We start from the raw sequence: 21,659 nt of genomic DNA, 5'->3' as shown, positions 1-21,659 counted from the left end.
AAAATTTCGATTTCGAAAATCTAAAAATTTTACTCTGACAGGCATTTCGTTTTCTGTGCAATGAACGCGGTAGTGGCGTACTCCAAGGTGGGGAATCGGTCTACGTGTAACGGGAAGATTTGCAGCAAGCCAGTCTTGGAATATATTACAAAATTGAAATGTCAATGTGTCAGTATCACATAGTCCAAACAGTGATTGCCAATCAAGATGGAGTAAATAACCTGTAAACGCTGAAAAATCAATCTTTTGGTAGTTCAGAGACCGGACATCACTAGCTTCAGCGCTTACAGGAGGTTCTACAGTGGGTGGTTGCATCGAAATAACCAATGGAGTGGTGAATATCAATCGGTAGGAGTAGAGCAGCTGATTCCTCAATACCCATTTTTTGTTCAGTTGAACCGAAAACCAAATCAAGGGCACGCCCGAGTTTGTAAGAATGTAAATTGCACTGATTGAGGGTCGTCAAATGGTGAGATAACTAAGTCCTCACAAGTCCCTATCTCATGCCTCCCCGAGCGTCTATGATGACATTTGGTCAATAGAACGGCGTCGACTGGGTGCTATCGCCTTCTGCGTTAGTAGCAGAATGAGAGGGTGCGAAATGGCTTGTAGGTTGAAGCCCATCCTAAAGTGCAATGTTTATCATAGTATATTATAACATATAATTCTGTCGTTTATTACATCATGTATTATTAGTATTATTTTTATTATTAGAAGAGCGTAACTTACACTGCGACATTAACTGTTGTATTATATCATAGCATATTGTTTCATATATTATCGTCTTACACTATTTTATGTTATTATGGTATATTATATTGTATTCTACTATATTATGTTATATTGCATTGCATTATGTTATATTGCATTGCATTATGTTATATTATATTATATTATATTATATTATATTATATTATATTATATTATATTATATTATATTATATTATATTATATTATATTATATTATATTATATTATATTATATTATATTATAGGGTCTATTATGAGTAGTACTACGTACCTCTGTGCGAAATATAAATTTGTTTTCCTTATAAGTTATCATTTTTAAAGTAATCTTTTAACTAACTATCAAGGTCGTCACAAGGTGAGCTTGGTCCTCACTGGTTCCTGTTTCATGCCTACACGTGTGTCTGTGGTGAAAATTAGTCGAGGGAATGCGTTGATGGTAGAATGAGAAGATGAGAAATGACATATAGATTCAAGTAATATAATATCATAGCATATCGCAACATATCATTTTATACATTATATTATTAATTAACATTAATTCATTTTACTATATTAGATTTGTATTTTATTATTATTTTCATTATATTTATTGTTATTATTATTAATTTGTCATCAATAATAATAACATATATTATTTTTATAGATGTGGATATTATTATTGTTATTAGAAGAGAAATATTCTACTTCCTGCAGTATTGCGAAGATAAAAGAGCATAACTGACACTCTACACTAAATGTTATTTTATATATTGTTTTATGATATATTATATTATATTGTATGACATTGTATTATATTATATTAAATTAAAATATATTATATTATATTATGCTATATTGTATTATTTTGTAATCTATTATATCTTTTCATGTTATATTAATTTCATTACACTATGTTTCATTGTATTTTTCAATATAAAACATTTTGCATGGGTGCGTAAAGGGTAGGGAGCATCAGGGCATCGGACGAATTGATGACTGGACGAGGGATTGTGGATAGCCAGCCCAAGTCACTTGAAGGAAACTTGTTTCCTTCTGAAGGTTTGAAATGAGTCTGACGCGCCCTTCTCAAACAAACCATCAGGCGGGTTCAAGCATGTATAGCGATATGCTTCATCCATGCACTGGATATTATGGTTGGAAGAGCATCTTTTATTCCCGCGGAATACGAGTAAGTAACTCTACTTACATATCCGCCCAACCCTTTTTGTTCGCTTTTCGGTAACAGCTATAGTAAGAAGGTGAATGAATGAGTCATATCGGGGCTACTGTAAGTCTACCCGCATCCACTGGCAAGTCCTTGAACTGATGGTGGCTTCACTTCACATCACATCACATGTAAATTGCACTGATTGAGAATTACGAAATCCATTCCATCAACCAAGGCAAAACTAGAAGGCGATAGTTGAGATAAATTATCAACACGATTGTTATCAACAGATACCCAACATTGGTTGGTTGTAATCTCCGCAGACCAAAACCATATCGTCAGTAGAAACGGTGTCGCATATTTCTTGGACTGAGGCGATATAGGGCTCAATCTTAATCTCTCAATCTATATTGCACAGAGAAACAATTTACGGTGCCCAATATTAACCGAAACGCAAACCTGTTCAAAATTTGCCTCATGAGAGCGCAGGTCACGGACGTTTTCAAAATAGAGATAGATACTGTTGAGATGTTGTTGTAAAGCAGGCTGAAAAGTAGTATGAAACGGTGTTATTCCATTCAATGTGTGTGCAGTATCAAGACTAGTTTCGAAAAAATATCTTAAATCCTACCCTAAAAGGTTTTGGAATCACGTTAATGAACAAAGAAAGGAATCAGGGTTACCTAATCATATGTCGCTCGGCACTCTGCAAGCATCGACCTCGCGTGATATCTGTGATCCTTTGGCAAACACTTCAGCAGCGTTTTCTGTGAAGAAAATCTGGCTAGTAATAACATCTACGAAGTTGCCAACAATGGTCCTTTACGCCCCCCATCCCCCCCCCCCCTTTGGTCCCCATCCCATTATTACCATAGATATGGTGAAAGCTTCCTTAACTAAACTGAAAAGATCATCAAGCGCTGGACCTGATGGAATACCCTCCATTAATCTTAAGAATTGCTCAGAAAGTCTACAGGTTTCTTTGATGATATTATTCAATATTTCCTTGCGCTCAGGAATTTTTCCTAATTCATGGAAGAAATCGTTCATCTTTCCTGTATTTAAAAAAGGTGATAAAAGCAATATATCAAATTACCACGGAATTGCTGCATTATGTGCTGTATCTAAGCTTTTTGAAATAATCGTTTTGGACTTCATTACCCACAACTGCTCTAGCTACATATTTTCAACTCAACACGGTTTTATGCCAAAACGATCCACATCTACAAACCTGGTATGTTATACATCCTACGTAATTCAGTCGCTACAGGCGCGACAGCAGGTTTATGCCATATATACAGACTTCTCCGCTGCTTTTGATAAAATAAATCACCAAATAGCTATTGCTAAACTTGACAGACTTGGATTCAATGGATCATTTTTGAATTGGTTGCATTCGTACCTGATTCGACCAATCAGTATGATAACTGATAACTAAAATCGGAGACTGTACAGCTGAACCTTTTCGAGCTAGCTCGGGTGTACCTCAAGGCAGTCATCTTGGACCCTTTTGATTTTTACTTTATCTGAACGATTTGAACCATTCGATGCAATGCTTGAAATTATCTTTCGCCGACGATTTTAAATTGTTCCATCTTATTAAAAATCACGAAGATGCCAGATTCCTACATAAACAGTTGGATATTTTCTCCAACTGGTGCGACCTCAATAGAATGGTATTAAACCCATCTAAATGTTCCGTGATCTCTTTTACTCGCAAACGCACAACCGTAGTATTTAACTATACTATTTCTGGAACTATCCTCAAGAGAGAATCGACTGTAAAGAACCTGGGAGTCCTCTTGGATTCTAAACTTAGTTCCAAACATCACGTCGAGTATATTATCTCTAAGGCTTCCAAGACATTTGGTTTTATCTTTCGAGTCACAAAGAGCTTTAAAAACATATATTGCTTAAAAGCACTATATTGCGCACTGGATCGTTCTAACTTAGAAAACGCTTCTGTCGTCTGGACCCCCTATTATCAACTGGACATCAATCGCATCGAAGCTATTCAGCGTAAATTTCTACGCTTTGCTCTTCGTAGTCTTCTTTGGAGAGTTCACAACAACCTCCCAAGCTATCAGGAACGCTGTAAACTGATAGATTCACACCTGTTATCTGTTCGCCGAGATCTCTCCAGGGCAATATTCGTGGCAGATCTGTTGCAATCTCAAATCGATCACCCCGAATTGTTAGGCAAACTAAATTTAAATATTCATTCTCGAAATCTTCGATCTCATCAGTTCCTAAGAATTCAAACCGCTCGCACTAATTATGGCTATAATGAACTTTTCTCCAGTATGTGTCGTCTATTCAATCGATGTTCTCATGTATTTGATTTTACCCTGTCCCTGTTTTTTTTAAACACAATCTCAAACAGTCCCTCCAACTCCAATACTTAAATTCTAGATTTAGCTTTAGGGTGATTTAGTATCTAATCCACAAGTTTAGTTTAGTGCTCCCTTAGTAAGTCTGCTTCCATTCTCTATCGATTATGCAACCAAGAATAATATTCACCATTAGGTTTGTTTCTAGCATCCGCTCGACTCTCTCAATCCCCCGGCTGTACACCATCTTCTTTGAAACTAACTAGATTTTTATGATGTTACTAATACTTTTCGCATCCCCCCTTCTTCATCTTTTCACCATCTTTTGAGACAATTAACTTGATCTATTGCCGCTTTCAACTTCTTTCGAAACGCTGCCCCTCCCCCCCTTTCCACCCCTTCGAACCCCTTCGTAATTCCATTTACTGCAATATTCACTTCTCTCTTTTTCTCTTCTTTTTTCCTGCATTGCTATTATTCACCGCTCTCCGAGAGCCACTCTCTTTGATGTCCAGCATGCTGGACACCCGCCGAGTGTTTGTGACTTGGGGGTTTTCCCGCGGACCCTCACGGACAGCAGGATGCGGCCTTCAACGTCACCGTCCAGTCACTCTTGACCCTCGCCGGGAGTAATTTTACTTTAAGCCCTTAGTATTAAGCAGTATATCTGTTGGATTTTTGTAATCTGTTGATATAAAAAGATGAGGAGGTTTTATGCCTGCTGGAGAGAGAGATTGTAAATTTCAGCTCCAGCAGGCTTTTCCCTGCTCTCAAATAAATAAATAAATACGCTCTTTATTTTTACCTGACAAACCACGGCTGGCACTGGCTTCTAAGTTATATTCAGGAATTTCAACATCTGTAATTGAGACATTTCTCGCAGCGATAGTGAAGTATCAATCCTAGCTTCGGAGTGACGTATACGTGTAATGAAAATGATGAGTCCACAAAATCATCTGATTGCTAGGAATAGTTAATTCTCAATGTGGCCATTTTTAGTCGCTTCAGGTATAGTGGGCACTCCAATATCCCTATAGTTCCAGTTGCTTAAATGGTAGATGTCGAAGCTTCAATCGATTTGGTACAGTTCACACACTTTTCAGAGTTGGAATTGCAATCATTGACTGCATGGTTTTCAGCACACTTAGGGCAACAAACAGGCTCATGCAGATGGACGCTTAGTGACCGTATTTGGAGCAATTGAAGCAACGAAAAATATCGACATCTTCGAAAATTCGGCAACGGTCCCAACCGATGAACACATGCTGTAACTTCAGCAAGCAATTCGAAAATTACTGCCGTAGGATTATTCCGAACATGCCCTGGTTTGTAAAATTTTACGATTTTAATTGTGCACGGGTCCCGCAGAGTATTTTGTTTTTTTTTAATAAACTCGAGATTTTCCGATATTCCGACTATTTTGATCCTTGGCTTCAATGATTTTTGGATTTCTATATCATACTTTTCCAATAACAAATCTCTTGAAATTGACACAACCATTAGGGCGTGTTCACTGGATACGAATCTAACAGCTACCGCTCCATTATCTTTAAACTTTATATTAATAACAAAAAACGTGGTTGGATCTAGATTTACACTAATGTCATTCATGGTAATATCAGCCGCCTGTGATGACTTTGGTTTGAAAATAACAGTTTGCTCTAGTTTTTTCAAAACTTCTGACTTAGACTTGGGTAAAATTTTATTAGCATCAGAGCAATTAATATTAGATTCAGGATAATCCGCAGCATTGCTGACATCACGATCAATTCTACGACGCTTACCGGACCTCAAAAGGCCACCTTTGTCGATTGTCGAAAACTCATTATTTTTGTCGTGAATACGACTTACTTTACTATGGGGTGCCTTTTCCAAATTAGCCATATGGAAGAATGGGCAGAACTTAATCGTGAATATCTCGACTTGTATTAACGGTAGCAACATAATCAAATACAAATTATAATACGGAGTACTTCGACAAATTTTCAAGGACACATTTTGCATCGTGCGGTACACTGTCAGAGTGACAATGTACTTTAACGAGTTTTCTATAAAACTAGCAACACTGAAGGGTAAGAACAAGTTCACCATAGTTACTGTTTATTGTAGTGAAAAATAAACTTGAACTATGTTGTTGTGTATGAGATATGGTTATTCCATATCGGATTTTGTTTTTTGTCCTCCTTGGCTTTTCAGAAATTTGCTCCTTGGCTTTTCGGAAATTGCTCAGTATTATATGTTAGAATGTCTCGGCACTGTTCACCGAATCGTTATGGTAGCCATCCGTTCTTCTCATTGCAAATCACTCCCGTCAGAGGAGTAGGAATTTTTCCAACATCTGCTAAATGCGGGGAACCTTTACGTCATAATACTAATAGAAAATAACTCAATTAATAAGTTTATCCATCATGAAAGAAAAACTGTTGTGTCTGCCACCGTTCGGGCTATAATCAATTTGTCTGGGTCACGCATAGATGAGTGACTATTGGGAAAACGCATACACAGCTTGCATTTGTTTCTCTTTTAACTTTTATTTTATCGAGTAGAGCGCTAATCGCTGTTTCCGTGGTACGTATACGAATCGTACCCATGTTCCACACCAAGGCCCGTTAATGAAATAAAGTCCCATCACTGCCAAAATATATCGCAATTCTTCATCCATCGATTAGCTGGAGTGTACCTTTGAATTTGTTGCAATACAACAACGGAAAACATAAACAAACAAACTTGTTTTGTGCCGTAGCAACTAGCATAAAGCGTTGCCAGTAACGATCTTCTTCCACATTTTCAAACTATCGCAACGAAAGGGAGTAATTTGCTAGGCTTACTTGTTCAGGCTTTGAACCAAACATTGGCGATTCGTTTGTATGGGACTTAGGGGTATTATTATTTGTATTTGACATAATTCTTTCACCATTTCATCAAAAATAAGATCAGGAATTGAGGATAATATTTTTAACAGTGTGAGATAACCACAAACAACTCAAAAATTAAGTTTTCTCAAACTTTGAAAGCAACGCGGAAAACTCTTTACTTTTGCTTGGCTTCTTCGCGCAAGGACGACGATTTTGAGGTAGTCAGGCACATATCTTCAACTGACTGCGTATAAAAGTGGAACCGTGGTCAAAAATCGATCATTTCTTCTTGTGCGTTGGACGGAAGCAGACGTCGTGGGACTAGCAGCTTCGGAAAGTGCACCTTCTGCGTGGTTAAAAACCTCAAACGCTCTGGTCTCAACTCTCATTTGGACTTCAGTCGTCAGGTGGAGCAGTCGTCAATGAAAGCCGACCTTTTGCGTGCTTTCATTTGGACTTCAACCGTCAGGTGGAGCAGTAGTCAATGAAAGCAAACCTTTTGCGTGGTATAAAGCCTCAAACGCTTGTGCTTTCATTTGGACTTCAGCCGTCAGGTGGAGCAGTCGTCAATGAAAGCAGACCTTTTGCGTGCTTTTATTTGGACTTCAGCCGTCAGGTGGAGCAGTCGTCAATGAAAGCAAACCTTTTGCGTGGTATAAAGCCTCAAACGCTTAGGTCGTGCTTTCATTTGAACTTCAGCCGTCAGGTGCAGCAGTCGTCAATGAAAGCAGACCTTTTGCGTGCTTTCATTTGGACTTCAGCCGTCAGGTGGAGCAGTCGTCAATGAAAGCAGACCTTTTGCGTGCTTTCATTTGGACTTCAGCCGTCAGGTGGAGCAGTCGTCAATGAAAGCAGACCTTTTACGTGGTATAAAGCCTCAAACGCTTAGGTCGTGCTTTCATTTGGACTTCAGCCGTCAGGTGGAGCAGTCGTCAATGAAAGCAGACCTTTTGGGTACTTTCATTTGGACTTCAGCAGTCAGGTGGAGCAGTAGTCAATGAAAGCAGACCTTTTGCGTGCTTTCATTTGGACTTCAGCCGTCAGGTGCAGCAGTCGTCAATGAAAGCAGACCTTTTGCGTGGTATAAAGCCTCAATCGCTTAGGCCGTGCTTTCATTTGAACTTCAGCCGTCAGGTGCAGCAGTCGTCAATGAAAGCAGACCTTTTGCGTGCTTTCATTTGGACTTCAGCTGTCAGGTGGAGCAGTCGTCAATGAAAGCAGACCTTTTGGGTACTTTCATTTGGACTTCAGCCGTCAGGTGGAGCAGTCGTCAATGAAAGCAGACCTTTTGCGTGCTTTCATTTGGACTTCAGCTGTCAGGTGGAGCAGTCGTCAATGAAAGCAGACCTTTTGCGTGCTTTCATTTGGACTTCAGCCGTCAGGTGGAGCAGTCGTCAATGAAAGCAGACCTTTTGCGTGCTTTCATTTGGACTTCAGCCGTCAGGTGGAGCAGTCGTCAATGAAAGCAGACCTTTTGCGTGGTATAAAGCCTCAAACGCTTAGGTCGTGCTTTCATTTGGACTGCAGCCGTCAGGTGGAGCAGTCGTCAATGAAAGCAGACCTTTTGGGTACTTTCATTTGGACTTCAGCCGTCAGGTGGAGCAGTAGTCAATGAAAGCAGACCTTTTGCGTGGTATAAAGCCTCAAACGCTTAGGTCGTGCTTTCATTTGGACTGCAGCCGTCAGGTGGAGCAGTCGTCAATGAAAGCAGACCTTTTGCGTGCTTTCATTAACACAATTAACACAATCGATCAACTAATTGATATTCGGAAGTATAAAGAAATAGTACCAGTTTTATTCGTATTCACGATATCCAGTTATGTCTCTGATATTACACACCTGTACTTTTTAGCTTCAGGCCATTTACATTTTTCGGTTACATTTTTCGCACCAATGCGAGCAAACATCGCACTGTACAGAAGCCATGGCTATTGTTGCGACCTTGCTATTGATTCGCCCGAGTGCTTGCAATAGCCTTCGTTCACCGAAGCAAGTACCGAAATTGAAATATTTAACGCGTTTTATCGCGATAATTAAGCTGGAACTGATCAGATGCCCATAAACAAAATGATACACACTTCACGAGCAATAAATTGATTAAGTTTTTACCGCTAGGTGATCAGTAATACACTTCCAAATTGAAAAACTAGCAGGATAAAAACAAATAACGTGAATACATTGCTGTATTGACATTGACAGTTCATCGTTTCGCCGCAGCCCTCTTCGAGATTCGAAGGGACTCGAGAGCTTCCTAGACACTCGGACGTAACACATCACTATATCCATCGTTGATTAATCGTATCAGCTTACACGAAAAACTGTATTCGTGCATAATCTGACATAGCTATTCTCGATCGATTGAGTCGTATGCCGCTTTGAAACCAATGAATAGGTGATGCGTGGGTGCATTGTATTCGCGACACTTCTGGAATTTGCCTTATCGCGAATATGTGATCCGGTCGTAAAAAGACTGCATATTCCGCGCCTATCCTCGCTCGCTCTCGTTAGGTGTTGTAGCATTCTCGCTTTTGCTGCATTCTTCTTCTCGGTCAACTGCTGACATTCACCGTCAAACCAGTCACTTCTTCGATTCGATGTTCTAGTATGATTGTTGCAGTGTTACTTATGGCAGACCTTATATCCTTCTAACCATGTTTAAGAGTCGTCGCACCCAACTGCTATTCTGTTGATTGCACTAATGTGCGTATTTCTCGGTAGTACGTACGCTACGTAGCTACTCGAGATTGAGTCTATGTGTTCTTTTGCGACGAGTGTTATGTACTGTTGATAGTTTTGAGCGCATGCAAACCGCAACAAGGTAATGATTTAAATCGATGCTTGCATTGCGGTAAGCGCATCCTAGAATTCAAATCGTAGTCCCTTATTCGTCGCCTAGGTCGATACTGATTGTTCCGATTCAAATTTCTTGCTGGATTATACGTAACAAGTGGTTTCCGGACGGCTTATTAGGCCTGACCCAATTCCATGTTTCACCGGAGGGGTATCGTGGGGGTTTATTTGATGTCTATCATCTCACCTACAACAGGTATTTATTTCTGTCTACGATAGGGTTATCCCCATTCATGTAATTATGGTTTATTTATGTTATCACAAATTATAACCGGGTCATTCAGTTGTTTAGGCATTCGCTGAAGGGAAGAAGTTTGTTTTCTATAGACAAACTCAGTCTCAAACAGCAACACTTTGGAAAACTTGTGTTTTATACAAATTAGTTGAAGTTGAAGTTCTACTGGACGTTTGAAAATCTACCCGGTTTTGATTTCGCCTGTTTTAAAAATCCATCAAATAAGAAAGTTGTATTCATCGAGTGAGGGGAGTGGTTACACCGAACCTAGGGTATTTATTAATATTAATATTACTTAAGTACCTGCAGTGTTAATCAGTATCACTATTACTATAGTACTTTACCCAGCCAAAGTGTTATATCCAGTTATATGTATTATTCAGAGCTAATAAAAGTTATTTTCATCGACTTAAAATAGTAGTTGAATTCTGCTGATGCTCTCTGCAGACGTTATCCTCTTAGAAAAAAGGCGGGTGGGTAATGTCAGAGACATAGCTGGATGTCGTGAAAACGAAAACAACTGACATGTTCCTTAACACTTCCGAATATCAACTAGTTGATTAATTGTTAGAATTATGCAATTATTCCCCTGTTTCACATTTTTCTCAAAAACAAAGAAGGCTTCACTTGATCTCGATTGCTGTGAATTTCACAGCGAAAAGTGCACAAATCTAATCAAACTATTCTAGATTTGCACTAAACTGAGGATATTTACTTTCGATTTGCGAGCAAGTAATCCTAATAGTTCGTTAGAAAACTTTTAGAGCCATTAGAACAACTGGCAGCTGTGACGTAATCGCTCTTGTCGGAAGCGAAACTAGCTTTGCAAACGACACACAATACATCTACTCTCAGTGGTGATTGAATCCAAACTGATCCAATTTTCGTAAGGAGGTTTCTTCTTACAGTCCTAACGGCTATAAAAAATAGCATCACAAAGAATTTTAATGTCCATTATTTCCATTTGGATTTGCATTTCATTGAAACAAACTATCAGGATGCTATACGGGATTCATTCCTGCCTTTCAGAAGGATAAAATTGTTGAACTCACTACGATATTAAGCACTGTTCGGAACATTTTTCTCGAACAATTTGTTGTATAGCAGCAGATATTTTGTTCTCTTCCTCAGAACGCGTTCTTATTGGCTGGTGTTGACATCGGTCGAATGAGATAGGTTTTTCAATAGTGTACTATTGAAATACTTCAATGTAGTTGCTATACACGTTTAAGTTAAAAAAAATTCGATTCTATTGGTAGTTAGATTATATAAATCCTTTCACAGATCACTGAGCAAACGCGCCTTATGAATTATCCTCTTTGATACTCGTTTATACCAAACATTTCAGGAAAGTTTAATTTTGAATTATTTGAGATTATGTCACACAACTGAAAATTTTATCATAAAATTGTGATCATATTTCCGATGGCATGTAGCAAAAATTATGTTGATTCGTTAGATATAACAGGAGATATTCACGATCAAAAACTTATCACTCTCTCAGAGGGTAATTTTTGAAAAGGCGCCCCATAGTAAAGTATTCACGACAAAACGTTCAACGGTGGTCTTCCGTTGATTCAATACGTTGTATCACTGGTCTAATCAATGTTCAATTCACGCCTTTTTTTGAGAACGGCCAATAAACCATCCGCCAACATTCACTTTGAAGAGTAATTTCGAATGACTCGGCACTCGCTGAGAGTAAGTTATAATAGTAAACGGCAGAGAAAAGTTTTCTCTTTCGTCTGGTGTTAAATTTAATACTCTGTCTTTCATATCTCGTTTGCAATTTCTTTCGAAAGTGGAAGTTGACAGGTGGCTTATTGGCCGTTCTTAAAAAACGCGTGAATTAATCGTTCAACACGGGACCGTCGCACAGTGGTTCGAATCAATAAAAACGTGGACATAAATCAGTAGCTACCAAACCGTTTTTCAATGTTAATACATATAGTTGCTTTTAAGAAATTATTTACAAATACATACCGCGTAATTTGATTCTATCCCTAATTGTTCATGGCCTACTTTGACAAATAATATTATCATAACTTTTTCTTCTGAAGAGATAGAAAATTTTTTTTCGACAAACTTTTAGAACTATTAAAAATAATTTACTTTGTCAAATATACCAAAAATGTAGGTCACACCGTTTCGGATACACAAAGCGTTTTTATGGCAACCCCCTTAAAATCAATTTTTTATTTATAACTTGTTTCAAGTTATTTTTTATTTTATTTTCAAGTTATTTTTTTTTTATTTGGAATAATTGAAGCAAATAAAAAATCCCATATTTTTGTTGAAGGTAGTGCATAGGTTTATTGTTTCCTGGCAAAGTTATACAACATCATTATGTGATACGAATATGAGAAATCATCAGCACACATTTTCCTTTCATTTCGCTTTTTTCCAGCTTGGAGGAAGCTCAGAACGAGAATATCATTTCAGACATGTATCGTTATCACATGCTCGTACTCGTCGAAGCTTGGTACATACGAGAATATTGAAGAAAGAGCCATTGGTAAATATCACTTTCGATTGGCTTATTGAATATAGATGTTCATATAAATACACATATTTGTTGTCTTCAGGTAAATGCTGTTGTTCAACAGGTTGGATTTAAACGCGTCAAACGTGGACTCCGGGCCGCTATTCCCGCAGTTTTCGTCCCAGATGCATCAAACCCTAATGTTGGTAATGTTCCATCGGATCCATATTTTCCATTGCAATGGTACCTTCGAAATACTGGTCAAAATGGAGGAAAACCTCGTTTGGACTTGAATGTTCAAGCGGCATGGGACCAAGGCTTTACTGGAAAAGACGTTACTACCGCAATTATGGACGATGGTAAGTAAATTTAATAAATTCATCTTCTGAAAAACATCTTTTGTTATACCAACACACCAAATTCGGGAATAAATTAGTTTTATATATACTATGTGTGGCAATTATGGAATGACACTGATTATATTGTCACGCTTGTAGTAAACCAGCGATTTCGAAATATTTCTTACATTCTCCGACATCCAGATTCTCTCCATTAATATATTTACCTTCGTTCTAGCAGGTTTAGTTTGCTTGCTTTGTCGTATTGAGTAGACGTGTGTGGGTGGTGCTCGTCAAGAAAATTAAGCGTTGTTTCTCTAATTTGGCGAAACAGCTTCGGAAACCTTCACGAAAATTATAAAAAAAGTATGGTGATAGTGCCTTAGGTTGTGCGAAGATGTTTTAATGGCATAAGGAGTTTAAGGAGAGCGTTAGAGCATAGAAGACGAGGCGCGGTACGAGAGACCAGTTGACAAGCAGTCTGACTTATGTTTTATCGGGAAAGCGGCAAATCACGTGTACTATCGTCAACTACTTTAAAGATTGCGGAAACTACACACTAAAAAACACCCTGTGATTTTACATCTTATTAGATGCACATAAATGGAGCGTCGCAGTTCACGCAAATTTACGTGGAAGAACATCTAATATTGTGTCTAAAACTCCATGACATAAAATTCATTGAAATAAAAAAAGAACACTGATAGTGACCGCTGCGACTTGAACCGAGAACCATTGGATCGCAAAGCACGTCTGTTAATCGACTGAGCCACAGAAGCACACAACTGCTTGGCTGGTAAAAGTTGCATTTAAATTCATACAGTCGCACCTGCTAACAGAATGCAAGTTACAGTCAAAACCAGTAAAATTCAAGCTAATCTAACATTAAGTAATTAAATGGCTAAGAATCATCTTCAACTGCAGGTTGGACACTAACATCCGCCCGATTCTATCTACTCCTCGTCCTGTCCACCATCTTTATTGGAACTAACTAGATCTTTTTGTTGTCACTAACTTTTCTGTTCTCCCTTTCTCCGTCTCTTCACCATCTTGTTGTCAAATAATTAGATCTCTGTCGTTTTCTAGGAATTTCGTTCCCATATCCCCTTTTTACTCCGTTTTTCGACAATATTTGCTAGTCTATGTCTCTTTCATTCTCTTCCGTAACATAACCATCAACCCCAATGGAAGACCGCTCCAATCGATGACCAGCATGCGGGCCACCCGCCGGGTCTTCCTAGCCTGGGGGTGTTTTCCGCGGACCCATACGGACCAAAGGATACTGCCAGCATAAATATTTACCAACGTCATCTGGAAGACTCACGCTATATTCAGTTTATCGACCACTGCGGATTGTCAGCTGTAGGCTGGATTCCCGAGAATCGACAATTTCAACACCAATATTACAGTTTTATGTTAGTCGTTAACTAAAATTAGAAAAAGCATCTTAGAGCTTAAGTAGTGTGCCTAAAAAATTATATTATATTATTGAATAAAAAAAATTATGTACTTAAAAATGAAATTTACCGTCATTTGACAAATTAGGTCTTTGTGAATTACATCGTATGAAGGATTAAGTCACCTGTAAATTCAGATTTTTTTGGTGTGTAGTCAACAGGGTTTGCCCAAACATCGTTTGTAACTGGAACCTTCACCACGGCAACACCCCGTACCATACCATCCGTGTCCCATTTTCGGCTATATAAAGAGATCGTTGTATTGCAACAGCCGCCTCATTCGCCCGATGTCACCCTGTAACTTTTTTTGTTTCCTAGAACAAAATTGGTGGTCAAATGAACCCATTTTGAGTCGATTACAGTTGACATCTCAGTCGAAACATTCTAGAAATGTTACGAAGTATGAAACACGCGCTGGAATCGTTTTCGTTGATATTGTCGTCGACGAACATTCTTCAACCGAATGAGCAATTGAAGATTGTCATCGATGATAGGAGAATTTAATTTAGTTTGAGCTTTGGGAACTGAAAGATTTCTAGCTTCGATAATGTAACGATTCAAATCATCAATTGCTGGAATCAGAATCAGGAATCAGAACAAATTGGCTCAAATGGCACGTTCCCCTTGATATTTGGAGATTTGTGCCTTTCCACATGATTTTCAATGTGAGATCTGTAATCAAACCTATCGAGTGTAGTACTTGCTAGAATCGCATTCATTAGATGATGGCATTAATAGAATTTATTTATCAACCAAAAAACTTGCAGCCGTTAGGGAATAGCGAAAAATAGCACGAAATGCAAGTGCAATCATCGGATCAAATTTTATGTAGTAGTAAGGCACCAGGGATTTGTTTACCCGTGCTGACTAATAGTAACGTCAGCACCGAAGGAGAAAAAGAGATAACAGTAAATGTTGCAATACATGTCGTGCAACATTTTCATTACTATTACGACAAGATTCATGTATATATATTTTAAGAAAATTGATAATAAAGTAGTCTCTTAGTTTCAACAGTCAGTGTGTTTCCGTCAACCAAGAGTTTATAATTGAGGTTGATTACACGGAAAATAAAAAACTACCTATTATTTGACTTCTTTTTACTTAATTTTGAGTACTTCCTTTCATTCTCTCCTTCAATTGTTGTCAAAACACAAAGAGCAAAACCACCCAACAGCGAGAGTTTCGTTCAATAAGCTAAAATTAAGTAAACCGTATTAACTTGAAATTGAGTCAATACGACTCAACTGTAGAGTAAATATAATTCATCTTTAAGTATTTTTTTTGCACGTGTCTTACGAAAACTACCTAGAGCCACTTTACCAAAAATTAGTTTTTTGAACGAAACCCCCAAATTGGGTGGAATGTACTTAAAATTAGGTTGATTTGCGTTTCCGTGTAGAATACTTATTCTCGCTTGATGACAGCCGGCAAGGTTTGCGTTGGCTGGTATAGGTGTTTCGTTTTCGAGTCGTTTAACCTATTGCGCTGTTTCAGGTGTGGTGAGTTTGGTCACAAGAGTACCGAATGTTTAAACAGCAAAAATTGTTCCAAATGTAATTCCGCACATAGAACATCTGAGTGTTCTTCAACTGAATTCAAATGCGATTATTGTCTGAAAATGAACAAAGAAAGAAAATTGAATTTAGACATTCACCATCCAGCATTTAGTAAGCAGTGTTCTGTATATCTGAGATTGCTTGAATCGAAAAAGAACAACATTATGTCAATGGAATAGCAACTAATGGATGAGAGGCATTCAGATATTTTGTATTTGAACATAGCCGGTTTGTCTTCTAATTATGTCGCAATGCGTCATCTTATAGATGATAGACATCCTTCATTAGTTTTGCTCTCAGAAACACATATAGTTGATTCTGATGCTTTCGATCAGTTCAGTGTTCCGGGTTACACTGTTGCTTTTTGTTTGTCCCATTCCAAGCACACGGGTGGAGAATCAATTAAATTCAGCATTCAATCAAACGAAGCAACTGGAAATAATTGTTTTTTTTTTTGGGAAAATCAGTTGAGAGAGGCATGCAGATGGGTAATTATGGAGTTGTTTACCACACTCCAAGTTCAAGCGACCGCCAGTTTCTGGAAATTCTAGAAAACTGGTGAGAGGATTTTGTCGATTTTGGTATACTAAATATTATAACTAGATATTTTAACATTGAAAGATGGTACTCAATATACATCTTACGGTTAAAACGGGAGAGAGATAAACAGTACAAGAGGTTCTGTAGAACTAACAATGATAGTCACGAGTAGATATACACAAGCACGAAATATTTATTCACGGGACCTGAAGAAGACTAGATATGAATACATGCAGAGGAAGATAGTTCAAAATCAACAAAACAGCAAAGAGTTATGGAAAATCCTCAAGTAACTTATCAAGGTGTATCGAAAACCACAACTTTTAACGGTATAGAAGAGCATACAGAACAAATAATATCAGGAAAGTTCAACAGTTATTTTATAAATAATGTTTAGCAAATCAATCAAAGTATTGAATTGGTAGGCGAACCTGTTGAAATTACACAGCCGATGAATAACTATTGAAGACTTGATGAATTTCAACCAATCACTTTTGAACAATTACAAAAAAAATATTTGTTTTAATTTTAAAGTGATACAGGATTGCTTTCATGTTATCGGACACGATCTACTGGATTTGGTAAATGATTCGTTGTACACGGGGCACGTGCCAAAAGTGTGAAAATAATCTCTTGTGGTTCCTAAACCCAAGGATACTGGAACTGATAAAGCCGAGGAGTACCGTCCCATTAACATGTTGCACACGCTAGAAAAAATTCTGGAACTTGTTGTTAAAGATCAGCTGATTAACTTTTAGAACTCTAACTGTTTGCTGATGCCGGAGCAATCGGGATATCGAAAGGGTCACACTTGCCAAACCGCTTTGAACCTAGTATTGACAACATGGAAGGAAAAAATCGAAGCCAAAGAGAGTATTTTTGCTGTGTTTTCGCATCTGAAGCGAACCTTTGAAATAATTTCTAGGCCTTTATTGTTGCAGACATTACGGTGTTATGGCATCGTGGGGATGGCAGAGGAAAGAGGAACTGATTTGCACCGGTATAATACTAGAAACGCATCTGATGCTGGAACACCAATCTTTTTGTTAGCAAGATCGTTTGTACAAGGGGATAAGTTTTTTCAATTCGATGACAGGACAGATCAAACGCGCAACGACATTGGTGGAGTTTAGAAAGTTATGTATTTCACACATAAAGTCCGTTTTGTAAGCAAATATTTAGTTAGTTAGTACACATTTTTAGGATTTTTTATTTTTTTACGTGTTGCGAATATTGTAATTTTTTGATGTGGAACACATCTTTATTTTCTATATAGAGGTGCAAATTAAAAACTCAAGTAAAAATACACGTAGAAATGTGGTCAGGTTTTAAACACTCACAGCTCAGTATATCAGGTGTACAACTTTGATTCCGCCGTTTTCCGATAGGTGGCTGTACCGGCTGAGGCTGTTAAAATACATACATGATAATGCCTTTAAAGTGAGTGTGCACAGTGCCTGACGAATTGTCGTCGCAGTTTCAGTGACAGTTGTTCTTGTTTTCGTATTATTCACGCTCGAAAATGTCTGTTTATGTGCCCAATTCTCGCCATTTGCGGGAAGTTTTACTTTTCTGTTACAATTCGAAAAAAATGCAACTGAAGCGCATCGAATGCTTTCAGAAACTTACGGTGATGCTGCTCTGAGTAAAAGAACGTGTCGGGAGTGGTTTCAACGTTTTAAAAATGGTGATTTCGATGTCGAAGACAAACATGATGGTGGAAGAGAAAAAACCTTCGAAGATGAATAACAATTTACTACGAGCTCTTAAAACCGGGTGAAACCATCACAGGAGATCGCTACCGAACGCAACTGATGCGCCTTAGTCGCGCACTAAAAGAAAAGCGGCCACAGTATCAAGAGCGACATGGCAAAGTCATCCTCCAACACGACAATGCTGCGCCTCACGTCGCAAAAGTGGTAAAAAGTAACTGGAAACGCTGAAATGGGAAGTCTTGCCCCACCCGCCGTATTCCCCAGATGTCGGCCCTTCTGACTTCCACCTATTCCGTTCGATGGCACACGGCCTGGCCAGATCAACATTTTTAATCCTTCGAAGAGTTGGAAAAATGGATTGCTTCATGGATAGCGTTAAAAAAGGACTCCTTTTTTCGAGCCGGGATCCGAAAATTTCCGGCAAGATGGGAGAAAGTTGTCGCTAGTTGACGGACAACACTTTGAATAATACATCTGTAAGCACTTTGTCGCAATAAAGCTTTAAAATTTGGAAAGAAAAAAAAACGGCGGAAGCAAAGTTGTACATCTAATACTTTGTATTAACTATTAATATTATTTCATTATTTGATTGGAAATATTTCTACGATTTCATTTGAATGTATCAAGCCACGTATTTTCAATTATAAATGATTAAAATTTTGATTAGTAGCGAGCAGTGTCCTATTTTGTCTGCTTAAAATCTCCAACATATCGGATTTCCCTGCCATAGACGACGGTTTAGAAGGAGTAAGCGATATATCAAAGGGAAAGCATCGCTCAATCAATGTCAATCGATGCAAAAGAAAAGCTGTTGGAAGTACGCGAATGTATAAAGAGAAGAAAATTATAGCTAACGTTTCAGTCCTACGCGTAGCATGCTAGAGGTAGGTTGTTGCTAGACAGCAAGACAAAAAGTACCATAAAACGATTTGAAGCTTTAATTGGTATGCTCTGATCTTGTGTCATGCAAGCTCGGATAAAATTCCATGTAATGTCGTTTTGCCTGAGAAATTGACATCAAATTTTGAGTGCTTGAGATTAATTTCTAGTCTATATAAGACAAAATATATTGATAATGAGAAAAAGTTTATCGCTTCAATTGAAATCGCAGAATGGTAGAGAAACGCTATGAAAATAACTTCTTGCATACAAAACTCGAACACAAGCTTGGCGAAGAGAAGCTTTAATATCAAAATCGTATCGCAACTATGTACAAAGATATAATTGCATACATTTGGGATATTGGTGTAATTTCGTCGGCTATAAAACAAACAATGTTCGGTGTTGGTTCCTAATCAAGATCAATCTAGGCAGACTCTCGTGCAATTGCGGATTCAAAAGTGTGACGATTGATTGAACTGTTTGATTGTAGATCATTAGAAATTTTGGTTGCCTTGTTCCACATCAATGACTTGAATAACCCCATGGGGCTGATCCTTGTAGTTTTTTGTTTATATATATTATTGTGAGATGTATCAAGTTACTGTGTTAGGTATGATGATTATGGATTTTTAGTTTGTTCGAGAGTTAAAAATAATGAGCAGTCTACAAACGTTCGAGCCTCGCGCGCGAAGACTATTTGGTAAACGAACCGAACTGGTCGAAGAGTCTTAGCATACCGTGTGTTTAGTTTGACTCGTGAACTTGATTGCAAGGCTTGATTATTATTTAAAGAAAAGATTCGAGAAACTAATTGGGATCGACAGTTGTTGATGGAGTTAGGCTTGGCTCTGCTCATCCGCAGTCTCGTTACTCCATCTTAGCTGATGTTTGTAGCGATGAACTGGTCCGGTGGAAAGGGCCAGGTGAATTACTGTCTGATACTGTTAAAGATATCGGTTTCGATTCCTGATGTGATCAAGTATCTTTCCGGGTTGGATTTTTTTTGGATTTACCCTGGATAGAAAATCCGAAATATTTGAATGTTATTTTGTGGTCAGGTCTTTTGAAAAAAAAAAATATTACTGTTAGATTAATCAAATCGTTTTCTTTCGTTTACTAGCTAAGATATGATTAATTATCATTTAGATAACTAGTTCTGCTCACCCCTTTGTAGGGGTATGAGGTGGAACCATCATCATCAGCAACCGGAACTATTCGAATACAATTCAGATGCTTTGTGTGGGGTTACAAGACCTTTCATTTAAATCTAAGTTCTCCGAGAAAAGTGATTGCAAAAACAAATGTTACATACATTCATACACATACACATACACACATACACACACATGCATACATGCATACATTTTGTGTATTCGACGAACTGAGCCGATTGGTATATGACACTATGAAAGATCGGGTAACCAACCCCGGTGGGACCTTGGTCGTATGCTGGCAGGGCAGGGGTCCTCTTAGGAGGATGTACTCCATGTTGGGAGCGGCTTCAAGGTGGCAACCCCACCAACGGGATCGACCTAGTGCTAGCTGGGATGATAAACAGAGCAAGCACGATGAGCCTCCGGCGAGACAGGGGGTTGGCGTGGGCCTGATAAGCCAATCGTAAAATATTTATTGCGATTAATACAGGAGAGAATACGACCCGGAACAATCGGCAAGGACACCAACGGGAATCTTCTCACGAACGACTTTGGGGTGATCGAGAGGTGGCAGAAGTATTTCAATGGCGATGTGGCGGAATACGAAAGTGGCGACGCGGTAACGAACTTGGGAATGCGTGCGGAGAACGATAGACTGCCGGTCCCAGACCTCCAAGAAGTCGAGAAGGAGGTAAGCCGCTTGAAAAATAATAAGGCCGCTGGCGTTGATCAACTACCAAGCGAGCTACTAAAACACGGTGGTAATGCACTAGTGAAAGCACTGCACTGGGTCGTTACCAAGATCTGGGAGGACGAGATTTTACCGGAGGAATGGATGGAAGGAATCGTGTATCCAATCTACAAAAATGGTGACAAGCTGGATTGCTGCAATTACCGTGCGATCACTCTGCTGAACGTCGTCTACAAGATACTCTCCCAAATCTTATGCCGTCGACTTTCACCGATTGAAAACGAATTCGTGGGACAATATCAGGCAGGATTTATGAGCGAACGTGCTACCACGGTCCAAGTGCTCGCCATCCGCCAGGTGTTGCAAAAGAGCCGCGAATACAATGTGCTCACACATCGCTTATTCATCGATTTCAATCGACACAATCGATCGATATCAGCTATGGAAAATCATGCACGACTACGGATTCCCGGACAAACTGATACGATTGGACAAGGCTACGATGGATCGAGTGATGTGCGCTGTTCGAGTATCGGGGTTAAACTCGAGTCGATACTTGCAGAGGGTTACGGCAAGGTGATGGTCTTTCGTGTCTGCTATTCAACATTGGTTTGGAAGGTGTGATAAGAAGAGCGAGAATAGACATGAGTGTCACGGTTGTCAGAAAGTCAGTCC

At 38.7% G+C, this 21,659-nt stretch overlaps 1 protein-coding gene across 6 annotated transcripts in view; it reads left to right on the top strand.

Moving 5' to 3' along the window:
• Positions 1–21,659, top strand: part of LOC131440647 (neuroendocrine convertase 2) — a 457,599-nt gene that overhangs the window by 234,878 nt on the left and 201,062 nt on the right. For all 6 annotated transcript variants that reach the window (XM_058612109.1, XM_058612115.1, XM_058612110.1 and 3 more), the window contains exons 3-4: positions 12,574–12,681; positions 12,752–13,007. In XM_058612109.1, coding sequence (XP_058468092.1) covers positions 12,574–12,681; positions 12,752–13,007 — 364 coding nt within the window. The remainder of the gene's footprint in view (positions 1–12,573; positions 12,682–12,751; positions 13,008–21,659) is intronic.

Source organism: Malaya genurostris, chromosome 1 (assembly GCF_030247185.1).
Source record: "Malaya genurostris strain Urasoe2022 chromosome 1, Malgen_1.1, whole genome shotgun sequence".
NCBI lineage: Eukaryota > Metazoa > Arthropoda > Insecta > Diptera > Culicidae > Malaya > Malaya genurostris.
Note: the sequence above shows the minus strand (reverse complement) of the source record. Positions and strands in the feature narration are given on the sequence as shown.